We start from the raw sequence: 18013 nt of genomic DNA, 5'->3' as shown, positions 1-18013 counted from the left end.
ATTATCTCAGGCTGATTATATTGTGAAGGTGTTGCAACATTTCTCTATGGAGAATGCTAAAGTTGTCAGCACACCTTTACCTAGTCATTTGAAGTTGACTAAGGAGATGTGTCCCAGGACACCAAAAGAGGAGGATAAGATGTCTAAGGTACCTTATGCTTTAGCTATAGGAAGTTTGATGTATGTTATGGTATGTAGTAGGCCAAATATTACACATGCAATGCGAGTTGTTAGCAAGTATATGAGTCATCTAGGCATTGAGCATTGGAATGTAATTAAATAGATTCTTGGATAATTAAGAGGTACATCTAGTAAGCATTTCCATTTTGGGGGCTCTACTATTGATTTATAGGGACATGTTGACTCAGATTTGGTAGGGGATATTGATACCAAGTGGAGTACTATAGGTTATGTATTTACTATTGGTGGGGCAGCAGTCAGCTGGGTTTCTCAATTGCAGAAGATTAATGCTTTATCCACTACAGAGGAAAAGTATGTTGCTGCTACAAAGGCAACTAAGGAGATGATATGAATTCAGTTGTTCCTGGAAGAATTGGGCCATACACAAATGGATAATTATTTGTTTACAGATAATCAGAGTGTCATTCATCTTGTGAAGAATTCTGCTCTACATTCAAAGACAAAACACATATAGTTGCAGTACCATTTCATTCTGTCAATTTTGGATGATGGATAGTTAAAGCTAGACAAGATCCATATAGATGAAAATCCAATGGATATGTTTACAAAGGTCATGACAAGGGTGAAGTTGAATCCCTCTTAAGCTTTAGTTGGTCTTTTTGACTAAACAGAATAAAAGAACACCACAGTCTAGGGTGGTTTGATATTCTAGTGGGAGCTACAGGTTTTGTAGTACTATGATTAGTCTCCAAGTGGGAGGTTATTGTTGTGGAGTTTGATCAGTCTCCAAGTGGGAGATTATTGTGATGTGGAGTCTAATCAAACTCAGAGGTTTATCCGGCATGTTTTTCTCCCCATATTATTTCTATGGGGGTTTGGGGGTAGCACCCCATGGACGAGGTCAAGGGGTAGTTCCCCTATGGGGTCATAGGGTAATGCCCTAGGTGCACTCCTTATTGCAATACAAGGTGGGGATTTCGGGGCAGCGCCCCCGAAGCCAAAAATGACCTTATATTGTAAAAGGCTTTGACTACTATTTTTCTAATTGGACGAGTTATTATAGCCCTAATTTTTGTAAGTAGCAAAAGCTTGTATAAAAATGATTAGGGTTAGGGATTTCAAAATGTAATGGTGATATTGTAGCTTCTTGCAGTGGTATTGAGTTCTAAGGGATTGTGGATTGTAATCATTGGATAATAATAATATTACACTTATTGTTGGTGGACGTAGCCCATGGATTGGGTGAACCATGTAAATCTTGGTGTCTTGTGTTCTCTTCTGTGTGATCTATTATTTTTTGATATTGGTTATATTTGCATTTAATTATTATTTCTGTCTGAGGTTAATCCTAATAGGACCATTCTCTTTCTTTATGTCAATAACTTTTTACTTAGTAAACTGGTTTAGTACCTCCAATTATTTCCAATTGAGCATGTCTTTATATGTTTTAAAAAATGTGCAAATTGGATGTCCTTGTAAATGATCATTGCACCTTCTTTAACCAAGATCATGAATCTACCCTTTGGTATCACAAGAACAAAAAAACATGTGACATTGTGTGAAAAATATGAATTTAAAGTTAAAACACATTAAGATCCCTCTTCTTGTTTTGAAAAAACTCTCCATTCCTCTTTTCCAAAGATTAAAAAGCACTTGAATACAAAAGGTAAACCAAAACTTGATTGAAACTTGATCATAACTACGTTCTTATGCTTGATCATTACTAGATCACTAGATCATCACTAAACTATCTTGCTTAGTTTACATTGTGCAACTCAGTCATTGTTGTCACTTGACATTCTCTATCGCTCTTCCTTCCCTATTACTCAGCCTTTTTTGTCACTCGGCCAACATTGTTCTTCTTGACAATGTTTCTTAGTTCCTTAATCTTATGCTTTAGATACTTAATTCTTTTGCTTTTCAACTTATCTTTCTTCCTTGCTTATTGTAACGAATAAACAACACTTTAGCTTTTCAAGTACTAACTTATATGACCATCATAGAAAATTGGCCTCCCAAAAAATAATGACCAAATTTTAACAACAAATTTGCACTCAAGAAAAAAATGCACAATCATCTTAGATTCAGCGTAATCATTTGAGCTGAATCATTTCGGATTCAACTCAGATTTACCCTATGGCAAGGGGTTTTTTTATTGTGAAATTTGATAATATTGATGATAGAAATTCGATCCTAGGTTGTGGCTTCTCTTGGGAGTAAAGATTCCCCCTAATGGCTAAGCCTTGCTATCCAACTTTTAATCCGAATACTAAAACCTTTAATAAGATTCCTCTTTGGGTTCAGCTACAGAACCTTCCTCTTCACTTTTGGTTGGATTCAGTCTTGGAGGCTATGGGGGAGGCCCTTGGGGATTTCTTGGTGGTTAATTTGGCTTCCTCCAACATCTATGGGATGGCGTATGCCTACATCCTTGTGGAGATTGATGTCTCCAAGGGGCTTTCAAAAAAGATAAAGTTGGCTTCTCCAAATGGTTCTTGGATTCAACTTCTTGATTATGAGGGTATCCTCTTTAGATACAGGAAATGTCATATGACTGGCCATCTCATTGTGTGATGCTCCTGTGACAATGTTTGTTTAAAGAAATCACCTTCTTGGTGGTTGGGGATTTCAGATGATCACTATACGGTTCAGAAAGTATCTGCGAAGGTAGATGGGTCAGATAGCTATTCTCTTGTTGATTCAGATGAGGATTTTATTGCTATCTCTAGCAATTGGAATGTTGACCCTTCGACGATCTTGACTTTTGATACTTCTCTTGCTACTGACTCTGTTGATTCGATTGTTGTCCCTTTGGCGGATTTGAATCAAAATGTTGATGTTGTTCCTTTTTCTATTGCTGACTCTATCCAGAACTCTGTTGCTGGTGCTTCTCCTATAATGGGGATTTTGGGGGTTAGTGGGGATTGGCAGAAGGTTGTTGGGAAGATGGAGGATGGTTGGACATCAATTAAAGGAAAAGAAGGCAAGTCCACCAAACCCTCATTTGATGTCTTTACGTTCTCAAAAGTTAGGACCAAAATGTAAATCTTGATGGTTTGTGGTTTCTTGGGCTATTTGCCCTCTTGTGTGGAACTTGGTTGTGTCCCTCTAGTTTGTCAGGTGGTTTTCTATAGTTGTTTTATGTTCCTAAACTTTGTTGATTCAATTGTAGTCCCTTTGGCGGATTTGAGTCAAAATATTGATGTTGTCCCTTTTTTTGTTGCTAACTCTATCCAGAACACTACTACTGGTGCTTCTCCTATAGTGGGGGTTTTGGGGGTTAGTGGGGATTGGCAGAAGGCTATTGGGAAGGTGGAGGATGGCTGGACATTAGTTAAAGGAAAAGAAGGAAAGTCCACCAAACCCTCATTTGATGTCTTTACATTCTCAAAAGTCCGGACCAAAATGTAAATCTTGATGGTTTGTGGTTTCTTGGGCTATCTGCCCTCTTTTAGGGAACTTGGTTGTGTCTCTCTAGTTTGTTGAGTGTTTTTTCACAGTTGTTTTATATTCCTCATTGTTATATCTTTCTTATCCCTTTGTACAAGGTTTCGGGGTCCTTTCAAAACCTGTTTTTACTTAATCAAAAAAAAAAAAGATGCACAAAACATCAAGGGTTCAATATCAATAGGGGACAAAACAGACCCAACAACAAACATTTTGAGAATAAGCAACCATCTAAAATAAGTCTTCTTAGGCTACATAGGAGAACACCAAAAAAGCTCAAAAATAGATGCCACATAGAGATAGACCAGTTGAGACCCCAACTATGGTTAATGTTTCTAATAAAAACTGAATCATCCTTCATCATATTATAAAGTTATATAGTGGATATGCAAAAAAATAGTATTATTATTCCATTGCAATTGAGTAACAAAAGTATCACTATCATATAGTTTACCTAGAAAGAAATTGTCCATTGTTTTAGTGATCAAAGTATATGTTTTCCTCAGAGAGGAAGGGAGGCCAAATTTCTCACTAACCTCCTCCCAAGAACCTAATCAGTTGTCAACCAAAATGTTCTTATCTAAGGAATTTCATTTGGCATTCCACTCTTTAGCATAACAACATTGGGTAAGGGCAAGAGGCTTAAGATTTAGGGAGACCCCCATGATAAATATCTATCAAGGACAACATATGCATGAGATTTATTAGTGGCTCCTCTACAATAGAGAAGCTTCCTCACTTAAAACCATGTCTTCAAGAATGAAAGATAGAGGAACCAAATGTTTTTATGTCAAAATCCCCAAAAACAATCACATGTAGAGACATCTTTCCATTGTTTAGTTTTTTTAATTGCAAACCTACAAATATATTTTCTGATAAAAACTTTCCATGGTTCATTTCCAACCAAGACCTTGAGAATCCATTTGGTAGCAAGAGAAACACCATGTATTTTAAGATCCTTTAGGCCCAACCCACCAAGTACTTCAGGTCTGTAGCACTAATCCTAGCTGAGACAATGCCTTATTTCTTACCCAAACGATCAAACCAAAAAAACGTCTCTTAAAATCTTTTATAGCATATTGAACTAATAATTGGCAAACAACCAAGCAGATAAGTAATAAATTGCATGAGATGCCAAAAACTTTGACACAATCTAGACCCTGCCAGCAAGAGATAGCAGTTAGAGTTTTCCATTTTTTATACTTGTCCTCAATCTAAGAAAAGATCCACTACCACATATCCTTAATAGAAGGTTCAATAGAAAAAGGAAAGCCCAAATATCTAAAAGTGAATTTAAGAACAAATTATGTATGCGGTCAAACCTTTTATTATTTAACTATTTTTATTTTATATTCTTATTTTACATTTCTTTTGGTATTATATTAAATGCTTAACAAAAAAAATATGTGGGGAACCATCTTAAATAGACTTGCACTTTTTAAACTATCGGTGTACCCCTTGTATCTCCTTTGGGTGCAAGTGCTAGTTGTATGTTAATGTTTATGTTGCTCTTTGTTTTGTGAATTTGTAACCCTTTGGTTTAGGTTGTTTGCAACTTGTCTCATAAGCATGCAATTTTTGGCCTCTTCAAAATCTATTGTTGTTGGTTCACTATAATAATGTTGTCAAATATGGGTTGATTGTGCTTATTCTGTTGGACATCATATTACACAAGGTTTCAAGATTTCTTCATAACCTTTTCTTTCATTACATTCAAGTGGTCTATTGTGGGTTAGTTGTGTGTTTCCTATTAAATATTGTCTAGTAAAAGGTTTTGAGGTCCCTTTAAACCTACTTCATCTCTACTAAACACATTAGATCATAAGATTAAAGTGTCATAAATCCTAGCAAGCCATTATTATATGCTCAAATAAATACAAAGAGTCTATAAGAAACAAACAATATAAGAACTAGGTATGCATTTGAGAAGAAATATAATGTAGATCTGTGGAGTGTTAGTAAAAATTCCATTTTGATATGAATCAACCCATATCCTCCCATTTTAAACATAACTTTGACCAACAACATACATATACTATAATGTGCTTCGCCATGAGCATCCTATAACCAGGTATGTAAAGAGAAGATTAGTAATTTTATTGTATAAGCAATGAAAAAACCCTAAATATAATAGCATTTCAAGTGTGATGACATAATTTTTTTAAGCTAATAATTCAAAATTGAATGATGGTACATGAGATCCATAGAGATCCATACTTTAAAACTCCCATTAAGATAAAAATGGAACCTAAGAGGAAGGATAATTTAAACCCAAAAGATCAATTTATCTTAATATATGAAAGAATTTAGAATACCTACTAAAAAGACTATTCCAATCCATAATGATACAACCCCTACTATATTCTAAGGGCCCATTTTTCTCTAATTGGTAGCTAGGTTTTATTGGATAGTTTCAGTTAGCTAGCATCATCAAGAAGTGTGGTTGTGACATTACTAAGTTGGCTAGATGGTTGCTTTAGGTGACTTCCTCGATTGAGGCTTAGTAGGGCATGTGGCTCCTTGTGTGGGGGCACCCAAGGTTGGGTATTAATTGATGGCCAAGTGGAGAATAGCTCCTCTATATGCATAAGTACCCTGCCTACTTGATCTCCCTCGGGGAAGGGTTGAATAGTTGTTGAAGCTTGTAGGGTGGGCCCTTACAAGAATTTATGTCATACATTATTCTAGCTCGAAATGAATAATTTGCCCCCGCATGTGCATTCACATGCATACCCCTACTATTGTGCTGCAATAATAGAATTATAGTAGGGGTCGAACATAAAAATTTCATTTCATTTGACTCTTCCATGAGAGAGATAGAAAGGGTGGTCTAATAAAAAAATGTTTTTTTCACATAATACATATATTATTTATGTTGTGCTCCATAACATCTATGTTAGTTTATTTGTAGTTCTTTCCTCTTAACTTTAGGCGAACAACCTTGAATATAAAATACCTATTCACTTGATAGATGATCCCTATAGAAACATAAGATTGATTTTATTTTTTCAATATCGGCCTAAAAAATGTTTCTAACTATTTTGTTCCCTATTTCTACTTATTACAATCCTTGAAGAAATCAAATTTCACTGAGCTCAAACAAAATCACAATGACTAAAGTAAACTAAAGTTACTTTTATCTAGCTATTTGACTCCAACTTTTGCTAATCTAGTAGATGAACATTTAGTTTAGTTACAATAAATAATATTGTTTTGATATCCATGGATCTTTGATTGATCTGATTAGATAGATCAGTTTAATCCTTGAAAACAAATTCTTAGATTCTACAATTTACCTTGTTGAATCATAAGCACCAACACTAGTAGAAGAGGGTGCTAGAGCACAAGCAAGAGCAGAGGGAATTGATCAACTAGCATAATATCCCCTCAAATCTCTTCATATTCAAGAGCTATAGTATGTTGCTCTGACCCTACTATTCTATGGAGATCCTCCAATCCCAAGCAGCTTCAATTCCATTCTTTGGAGATATCATCCCCTTGCATCTACAACATACCTTTCGATTAGAGATCGAGTATCCCACACATTACACTCAAATAAATATGAAGAGTCGATAAGAAACAAATAATATGAGAATTAGGAATGCATATTAGAAGAAATATTATGTAGACTTGTTGGGATGTGAACACTAAAGATAGGTTGTAATGAAGTAGAAGGCAACAATACAATGACCACATGTTGGTAAAAGTAGAAGTTGAGAATGTTGAGACATGCTAACACCTAGTGTTGTGAAAGTTAAACTTAGTAGGAACTTATGAAATTGCCAATTGCAAGAAGAGAAATAAATGAGGAATTAATGAAGTATACATGAAAGTGTTGTAATCCTTGAAAAAATGTCATAATTTACAATAAATTGGAGTTTGTTTTAAAAGGTTACCTATGAACTTGGGGATATAAATTTAAAGTCAAATGAACAATTGTGAAATTTTAAGGTACAACTTGGTAGGAAGTTACATAATTGCCAATTGCAAGAAGAGAAACAAATGAAGAATTAATGAAGTGTACATGGAAGAGTTGTAGTCCTTATAAAAAATCTCATAAAGTCGCAATAAATTTGAGCTTGTTTTAAAATGTTACCTATGAACTCGAGGATAACATATACATACTCTTTTGAGATTAAATGAAAAGTCAAGTGAACAATTGTGAAATTTCAAGATATAATATTCAAAAACTAAAGGTGTAATATAAGGAAGATGTTTGGTTGTTAAGATAAATAAATTTATCATAAAAAGTTCAAAAATGTACTTTGAGCTAAGAGATAGAGATTTATAACCAATGAAAGATATGTACAAGAGTAGTTAAGAAGCTAAGCACAACAAGATTACCCAAAAGAGAGAAAAAAAGAACAAATTTACTAAAAAGAAAAATAACTTGCAATTTTATAATATTAATATACACAATACAAGGGGAAAAAATGTCATCTTTAAGGTGCCTTTGGTTTGCAAACTCATAAATATATTGATCTTGTTAGTGAATAGTGTAACAGCAAAGAATATACCACTCTCATACAACTCTATTATGTCTTGAGCAATTTCTCAAAGCTAGCACTTCATAGTATATCAAACATTGTTGATAGTTGAACAAAGACAAAGGTTTCAACAACAATTCTATGCACAAGTATTAGAGATTGAATCAATTATTTATGGAGAATTTGACTATTTAAAAACAATAGCATCTATTGTATATATTTCAAATCTTCTAATAGAAAATTTCTAATCTAAATTATAAAAATTTATCCTGAAGATAAAGAAGTGTTATTCAAATCTCACACTATAGATGTACCAAACACATAAGTAGATTCAACACATTTAAATCATATGTAACAATTTTTCATGAAGTAAGCCTATAATTTTAAAAAAAAATAAAACTATTTGATATTTAATATCAATTTTTATTCTCTTTTTATCTGAATTCTTCATTTCACTTATAATTTTACATGTCAACCACTAAAATATTACCTTATTCTATTTTCTTTTCTTTCTTCCTTGTAAAATTATTAAAATAGACCTTCAAACATTTTCATAACTTAGACTCAAGGACCTTTCAACCATGGTCTTTTGTCTATAGCTTTCTATCATATATTTTTGTAAAAAAACATTGTGATACAATGGTTGAGCCATCTTATTAAAGGATGCAAATTTGCAAACAATAATTACAATAAATTTTTAAGATATATAAAATTAATAATATTTATTAATATTTAATTTATATAATTTTTCAACCAAAAAAAAGTTCTATACAAATATAAAAGTCTATTCCACCACATTTGTAATAGCTTTGTTTCAAAATCCATACATGTATTCACTTTGTACCAAGTGTTTGTTAAGAGACACACCCATGGACCTATGGAGAAACATTGGACCATAGTTGGAAAACTCTCACTTGACAACAACTTGCCAAGCTCCTAAAAGTTTATTCAGAAAAAGATCACCCATTTTTATAAAAAAAACTTAAGAAAATGCTAAAATTTAATCAAACATTCATTTTTTTCCAAATCCACCTTCAATAGCTTGCAATCACGTAAGAATGCCTTCTCTCCCCTCCTCAAGCCTCTAAATGTACAAATGAAAACTGACAAACCAAAAATCAGTTTTTTTTTGCCTTTATTGTGCGGACGAGTTTTTATTTTTACCTATCCATTCGTAATTCTGGTCTCCCTTGAGTCCACTAATGAACGTGAAGTTCTTATCTAAAATTTTAACCCACTTGAGTAGCAGAGTTGTCTTGGGCTGTAGGTTTCCTCCACATTGGTCTCAAGTTCAATTATGCTCCTGGATTAAAGAGGTGGGAGATGTCTATACAGCAGAAAATTTGCACTCGATTTGACGGTTTATGCAATTTATTAATTAATTTTAAAATCACAAAACCACTGCTCTGTGACTTTAAAATTAATTAATAACTTGTATAAACTGTCAAATCAAGTGCAGATATTCGGCTGTTTAGCCAAGGGCAAAGAGGTGAGCCGGTTTGCAGGCAGAGGATTCAAAAAGGTACTCCAGATACGGGCTGCTGGACGTGGACTTAGATCACGGAAATACCTCCCACATAGGAAAAAACTATCATTCTAGATTCCATAATTTTATATTCATAATCTATTTACAGTAGGTCTTCAAAAAGAGGATGCAACTACTCTCAGATTTAGAGGTAATCTTTGAAAATTCTAGAACAACAGTTAAAAGGTTGCGGTTTAATTAGTTGAATACACTTGGTGAGATGACTGTATGTATAAAATATTAAAAAGTTATCCAACGGTTGAAACCCAGAGCAATGCATTCACAAACCAAGTTCATGCTTAGTAGAAGAATTGACTTTTAATTTAGATATATGTTTACTCAAAATGTTATAATTTACTCCATAACTAAAGAGCCATATAGCTAGGCAACTTCACCCAGACCATCACCATCCCCTTCGCATACCTGCCATGCTACACTATAATTAGCTAAATTCTCCCCGGCCATTACCATGCTCTTCCCATGCTTGGCATGGTGGACTGTAGTTTTAAAACATATTAGACCTACAGTCCTATTACTCCAAGTATTCGATGGTGTTTGCCAATGAACATATCAAGGCCAACCAAACTTTACTAAATCAGGCCCACCTGTTCATAACTGTTTCACATATACCTAAGTCTACAGTAATTTTGGTGATTAGAAACAGTGAAATAATTTAATAATTTTATATCCATTTACAGATCATGAAAACAGAGTTACGCTTTATAGTCATAAAAATCTATAGTATGTTTACACCTTGAAAATCTAGGCCAAAAGTCATACTGTAAAGACAGATTGAGAATAATAATTTCCTGTAGCAGCGGTGCCACCGTCACAAGATTTGGGAGCATCCAATACTTTGCAGAGATCAATGCAGAAGCCTGTAGTAATTTTTATTAATAATTAATGAAGTAAAACATTAACAATATTAGTAGGCCAAGGAAAAAATGACCAGGTCATTATCAAGTTCTATATATCACGACAGATTGAATGTAATGCAACAGTATCAAAAGGTCAAAAAGAGAAACCAAAAGCTACAATATTATCAACGATAAGAGAACGAAGCCATATACTCAATTTCCAACAGTTGTTGCACCGGATACTTCTTCGTGCTATTGTAAACTCCAAATTCTCATAACCCCTCTCCCCAGCATCTTATGCACAATTTACACATTTATCTGAGCACAAGAACTGTAGCGATGAAAATATATATATATATATATATATATGGGGTATCCTCACGACTTAGCCATGTGATGACTAGCGGTAAATGCGAGCTAGGGTGAGCCTAATCCCCCATGAGAGATCAGCCGTCTGCAAAATGTTTCACCTCTTAAAACATGAGAGAGATTTGAACCTGAGACCACAAGTACCCACAACCTCAAACCAACTCATCTACCACTATGGTGAATACATTATTGCTCACTGTACTCATATCTAAATTACTTCACCGATTAACCAATTCATCCACAACTACTTTGCTGCAGTTAAACACTTGATTTTAGTTTTATTGATTAAAATTGTGGGGTAAAGGGCAAAAGTACATTGGGTTTATGATTTTGGGGAAATGTGAAGAGCTAAAAGCTACTGTTGTTTTTCTTTCAGCTTCTAGATAGTTACAAATAATGGAAGATGATTATGTACATAATGGTTTAAAAGAAGTACTAATCATATAGAGTTGAGTCTAATACCCACTTAAAATGTTCTAATAACAGTACACTACTACATAAAACTGGTTAACCACATTTGTCCCACTAATGATATACTTTGAATAGCAATGAAGTTGAACAATGTAAGCATTTTTACTACTGCAAATAGTTGATTATTAATATATGTAAAATATCTTAATAGACTTTTAATTATATTTTTGAAATTAGAAACTGAAGGACTGGTGAGCACCATGTTCATTCACAATAGCATCTTGGAAAAAATGTATTTGGCTTCATCAAAGTTTAAACGTAAAGATCATCAGATAAAAAAACTCAGAAGGCATAGTACCAGACCCTCTAAACCAAACATAATGGGATGCCTAAAAACCTCCGGCCTGAAAAGCAAAACCATAAACACAATGCATTGCACCTATTGCCATAAATTGAAAACAAAAATCTATACCAAACTTCAAACATCAGCCAGGGTTTAATGTCTTTAGAAAATTCCAGGAACCCATATTCTTTGTTCATAAACAAAATGAACAAATCTATATACATTTGGCCCTCATAACAATAGCTTGACCCAAAATGAAGTTAAAAACAGACACTCTATAGAAGCAGATGTTGTAGACCCGCAGATCTTTGGGTGTATTGCAGCATTTACAGCTTTCCAAGGAACATAACGGAAACACTCCCATCCACTAACACTGTCTAACAGTTGTAGGTTTGAATCTTACAAGAGTCCACCAGCTTATGAGTTGTTCTATATAAGCTATAGGATTTTCAGTTTACTTCTAAGATCACCTATAACTTCATCGTTAAAACAGTAAATTCTAAAGATCCATAATCGATTGCAAAAAGTTATAAACCCTACCTATGACGATTTTGTGTACCCTACAGATCTCCACAGTGATTGCAATTGATCCTTCACTCAACACATCCCCAAGTGCACAACTGCAGCGATGAATTTCATGCATATTCCTTCTCAGCTTCATTGCCAGTCAAAACCTCCACATCATGACCCTCCTTCACGTTAGCCTCAGCACCAGCACCATTCCAGGCTTTATACTTCCTGATATCCGCAAGGGCAGCATTTCTAATCAAGCCAATATCCACAGCCCCACTCACCATATGGTAGCCCCTCTTCTGAAGCTCATCCGGAGGATCACACGGCAAAGCAAAACCACATAGAAAAGCCCCATTCTTAGCCCCCAAAACCCCTCTCTCCGCCCTAAAGAGCATCTCCTTGGCCTTCTTGTTTCCCAGGTCGCTCAAGAACCCCATACTAGAGGCCAAATCAGTTGGACCCATCTGAATACAATCAACACCCTCAACCTGAGCAATCTCGTCGATTCTCTTCACGGCATCCTCAGACTCCACCTGGCACATGACCAGCAACTCATCTTCATACTCGTTCAAATAATTTTCATTAATCCCATACCGGGAAGCCCTGACGATAGGATGTGCAGCCCCGCGGATGCCCTTGGGCGGGTAGCGGCAGTACGAAACGGCTTTCTTCGCGTCCTTAGGGCTCTCAATCATGGGGAACATAAGCCCCTGGGGACCTAAATCCATGGCCTTTTTAGCCATAACAGGGTCATTATCAGGGATCCTGATAATCGCAGGGGTATTTGTGGCCGCCAATACCTGCAGCACGGGAACGGCCGCCATGAAATCACCAGGGCCGTGCTCCATGTCAACAACAGCAAAGTCATAGCCTGCATAGCCCATTATCTCAGCTACAAGTGGTGAAAAGCTACAAAGAAAAACCCCATAAAGTTTTTCGCCCTCTGCAAGGCGGGCCTTGAGAGGCTTGTTGTAGGATGCCCTAATGGTGTTCGAACCCGAATTGTCCTGCTTCTTCTTCTTGCACATTATTGGGGCAACTTGGCTTCGATTGTTTTGGGTGTGGGGTTTCAAAGAATTGGACCTGGGAGACCATAATGGAGTCCGAGGGCTTGAAATGAAGGCCAATGCCATTGGTTTGGGGATTCAGAAAACTACTGAACTTCTCCTATATCAATCCAAATCAAATGCAGGATAAGTAGAACAACTTGATTACCGGCTTGGTTAAATGGAGGACATGATCAGATTAGGATGGAATATCTGTCCACGCTGATCAAATTGTCACTGTCGACGTGTGTGAAGCACGTTCCGGAAGACGTATCTGGAACTGGAGCTCAAATCCCAAATACTCTGTTGTAGATTTAAGGCTATGGTCCCATGGAGGCTACTTCGCCTAAAGTTGCTATCGCTCTTTATAGTGATTAAAATTACATCTATCAACCAATAAAGAGCTCCCACTCTTCTTGCTATATTAAAAGTATAAATATTATGGAGAGTTTGAAGGTTTTTCATATTGGATATTTTCGTAAATAAAAATTTGAATATTCAAAGTTAATTAATTTTTTAACTTTTATATTAGTTAATATTATATATATAATGTAATAAAAATATTATAAATATATACTATAAGATAAGACATATCTGTTTTTATAAGTTAAAATAAAATTCATAATTTTTTTAGTTTGTAGGATATTGCATTCATTGAATGCAATTTTCTAACTAGATTAACCAAATGAAAGAATTTAAAAGTTTATATGGAACTTACAATGCGTATATCTATTTTTCTTTTTTTCCTTATTTTACAATGACATTTTGTATTTATTCTATTAGTCCATACTACTTTTGGTAAGAAGAAAAATCAATTTTCCTTAACGAAAATACACATATTTTTCCAACAACAATAATGGCATGCAATTAATGATAGCTTTATCTTTTTGAGAATTGTGACAAATTGTTTCCAAAAAGTAATTATGTTATCTCCCACATCGCTAACTAAAACATAAATGCATGTCTAATCAATAATAACTAAATAATTTTTCTTACCAAAATAGTAAATATATCAATCTAGGTTATTTTTGAATTTAAGTTTATTTAAAATCTTACTAAAAACTAATTATCATATCATTTAAAAATACATTTACTTAATATTTTCTTCATAATAATTCAAAATTATTCTATTCTAATTTTAAAATTAAATTTTTTATTTTAAATTATAATTAAATTAATTAATAAAAAAATTATATTTTTAAGGTATAATGATTTGATAAATTTTTACTAAAGATATTTATAAATTTTGTTACAAAAAAATTTAAATTTAGTTTGTATCGTTTTATATTTTCTATTTTAAATATATTTATTAGTTTTACATTGTCCCTTACTTTTGTAAAACTAATATTATTCTTCAAACTTACTAACTCTTTTGATGGTTTGGATCAAGTAGTTAACAATTTATATTTTAAAATTTAATATTTGAATTTATATTGGAAAAGGTAGAAACAAATACTTCATTGATTTAACTCAATTTTATAATTATTATTTAAATATTTCTTACAATAATATAGTCCTGAATTATTATTTTAAATTCTTTTCCAACTATCTCTATTCATTGTCCCTATAATAACATATCATTCTTTCTCTTTTAAATCTCTTTGTATCCTTCATTTCTATCTATAAATCTCTATTATCATTATCCCTCTTTTCAATCTATCTTCATATATATATATATATATATATATATATATATATATATATATATATATATATATCAATTTTCCTTGTTTTCTAACTATTACGAGGAATATATCTCTTTAACTCTCTCTTTAATGTGTCTTTAAAGTACAAATAATAATTTTTTTTTTTTTTGGATATATATGGCTTGACAAAATAATTGCACAGGTGGAATTCCATAATATTTTTTCATTATCTTTCCACAAGTTATATTTAAACCTTAAATTTATCAAATAAACTATATTCATAACTATACAATTTTGAATAATTATAAATTGTAAATTGTAAAAAAAAATATTTAAACTAAATTAAAAAATTATATGTTAAATCCCTTATTATTATTATTTTGTTGGGTAAGAGGCCGAAACCAAGGTTAATTATTATTATTTTTTATGATTAATTATTTCAATTATTAGTTAAGCTTGAGGCTCACAATTTACCATTGTGTTGTAGGCTCTTGCCTTGTTAAATTCATTATTATTATAGAGTAAATATATAATTATATATTAAATATAATTTTGTTAATAAATATAATTTTATGAAATGAAAATTTAACTTATATTTCAATTAATTACTAAATATGTAGCACTTATTATAATAAATATAATAGTGAAAAATTTAATATACTACTAGTTATACTTTTCACTAGTACTTAGCAACTATGTGACACTTGTTTAATATCTTTTTCAAGGTTTGCACTCAACAAAATTTGATTCTTGTTGAGCTCTTGCAAGCCTTTCAACTTCACCAATAGACCAAAGACCCTTTGATATGTAAATAAGTAATACTGTTTATTATTTTTTTTTTTATAAATATATTATTTTATATTATAAATTAGATATATTTTATTTATTTTTATACTTATATGTACTTTTAAAAAAATCACAATATATGAATAGATATGAGAGATTATTTTATATAATACATATACATATTTTATTATATTTTTCTTAAATATTCATTCTTTTATGTAACATTCACATCAAGATCATTGAGGACAATTCAAAACAAAATAGACACATTGTGTAAGAGAAGATATTGTACATAAATTTGCAAAGTCAGATAATGTGAGGCCTCGTCCCGACCCATCCTAGCATCAATGATACATTATTATTTTGATACTTATGACTCGATATGTTAGAACATTATTATGCTATTATGATGTGTGATGCTTTACTTTTAGATATTTGTTTTCATCATTTAATATTTTATGAACATGTATGATAATGAATTGAATGAATGCAAAACTAACACTTTGAATTTTTCAATTTTAATGAATAGAACAAGATAAACAATTGAATTGTCGAAAAATGGTTGTTTTAAATTACATGAATTTCTTGATGCGTATATGTGTGTGTGTGTGTGTGTGTGTGTGTGTGTGTGTGTGTTTCTTGAACTACTGATGTGTGCAATGAGTGTGCAGGAAATTTAGTCTGAAAATCTAATGGAAAGACGGAATTGAACCCCTTATCTATTTGTGCTATCTTTGCATTGTCTATCTTTAAAAGTTGTTATTTGGTCTTACTATTCCCCTAGCTTTTATTTGTTCCTATTAAGTCTTTAAAGCTTAAAAATATTAAATTTAAGTACCCTGGGGGTAAGGATATGGGTGGGAAGCACTTTCCAACCCCTTAGTCTCTTTGGTTGACTTTTAGGGTCACTCAAAAACCCTACTTTTGGTTGATTGTGAAAATTGATTGTCTCCTACATGAGTTGGTGACTCAAACTCCATCTTGAGTTACTTGAAGTCTAGTTGAGTTAGGGATCATACTTGGAGGCTTTTTGGAGTAGTTTTGGGGTGGTTACCCAATCTCTAGTTTTGGGAGAAAGTTTGAAGATTGAAGGAAGAAAAAGGAAAAGCTCTTCTCAACTTACCATCTTACCATAACTTTTTGTGCAGGTAGGAGTTCTTCACTCTTTGAATTTGTTTTCTTTCATGTTGTTCATGCTTGAATCATGCATAAGGCATTGTGTTGTTCTTTGTTTTGCTTGCTTGTGTGTTGGGTTTGATTTGGAGGGATCTTAATTTGTTTTTTGATGTTGTTCTTATGCTTGTTTTGATGTTTTGTTTTTGAGGGGATTTCATGGGGATTGTTTTGGCATTACTCACCCTTGGATAGGGAAGAAGTGGCCATGTACGGGGGAAGGGCCTTAGTTGGACCTCAATGGTGTAGAGTCTCCTCTCATGGTGAGAGGAGGGAAAGAGGGTAGGGTGTATGGGCCCCTACTTGTCAGCACATGCCTTGTTTGATATTGTGAATTCTTGAATATGGAAAGGAATGAAAATCCTTGTGGTATTAGCCTCGAAAGGGCCTTGTAGAAGAACAGAAGTTCTTGAAGTTTTAGCTCCAAAAGGGCTATGTTATGGCATGGTGTTTGACGTCTCCCATTGGGAAAATCCACCTCCCCCCTAGTCAGGTCCTATGTTTAGATCTATTGTGTAAAATCGGGTTGGGGTGTATGCTTATTGTGTTCTTGATGTTGTGATGTTTCACCCGGGTCAGCTCTTGTCTTCTCTTTGTATTTCCTTAAAGTTTTGAAGGTATTGGAAGAGAGCACTTGTGAAGGATTTTGAAGAGATTTCATTTGAATTGTAATATTATGTAAAATGTATTTGAATTTTGATGTATTGGCAAAGACATCGGGTTTTCTTACTAGTTCTTTCCCAATGGAGCCTTGAACCAGGATGAATAATAGAGAAAGAAAAAGATTATGAAAACCTCATTGTATTTCTCTCATGTGATTTCAAATTTTGCATATGTATGTGAGAAAATAGAATGATAGATAATGTCTTTGAATTATGAATTAAAAAATTTTCAATTATGTTAATGAAAAGCAATTTGATATGTTGAGGTTTCCAATTTGATGTTTAAGTGTTAAGATGAAATAAAAATCCTACATTGTGATCACAAAGTTATTTATCTCCTTGTTAAATTTCATAATTGACACAATCAAATTTGATTAAGAATTATGCATCACCTTGAATCCTGAAATAAAGGAACATACACCTTGTATATGATGATTAATAAAACATAAATCATAGCAGAAAAAAAAAAAAAAAAAAAAAAAAAACACCTTATACAGATCCTTGTATTAGTATGCTTGTTAAAAAGGAATCAATATTAACACAAGGAAAGAAATCACTAATCACATAACAACAAAACAATATAGCTTAATGAGAAAATTTTTACTTA

At 33.1% G+C, this 18013-nt stretch overlaps 1 protein-coding gene across 2 annotated transcripts; it reads right to left on the bottom strand.

Moving 5' to 3' along the window:
- Positions 1-5421: 5421 nt before the first annotated feature.
- LOC149530745 (Phosphoenolpyruvate carboxylase family protein) lies at positions 5422-13480 on the bottom strand. Of its 2 annotated transcripts, none has more exons than XM_089809295.1 (2): positions 12121-13480; positions 5422-5649 (listed from the first exon to the last, which is right to left on the bottom strand). In XM_089809295.1, the coding sequence occupies exon 1, from the start codon at positions 13224-13226 to the stop codon at positions 12216-12218; it is 1011 nt and encodes a 336-aa protein (XP_089665421.1). In that variant the 5' UTR covers positions 13227-13480; the 3' UTR covers positions 5422-5649; positions 12121-12215. The 2 variants fall into 2 exon arrangements, with proteins under 2 accessions (XP_089665421.1, XP_089665420.1); XM_089809294.1 differs by lacking the exon at positions 5422-5649 and adding an exon at positions 6762-7092.
- Positions 13481-18013: the final 4533 nt, after the last annotated feature.

Source organism: Cupressus sempervirens, chromosome 11, assembly GCF_028749045.1.
Source record: "Cupressus sempervirens isolate cs-2001-9-10 chromosome 11, ASM2874904v1, whole genome shotgun sequence".
Taxonomy (NCBI): domain Eukaryota; kingdom Viridiplantae; phylum Streptophyta; class Pinopsida; order Cupressales; family Cupressaceae; genus Cupressus; species Cupressus sempervirens.
Note: the sequence above shows the minus strand (reverse complement) of the source record. Positions and strands in the feature narration are given on the sequence as shown.

Bases quoted from the DNA above. Each gene is read 5' to 3' on its own strand.
- LOC149530745 (XM_089809295.1), bottom strand. From the start codon at position 13,226: ATGGCATTGGCCTTCATTTCAAGCCCTCGGACTCCATTATGGTCTCCC.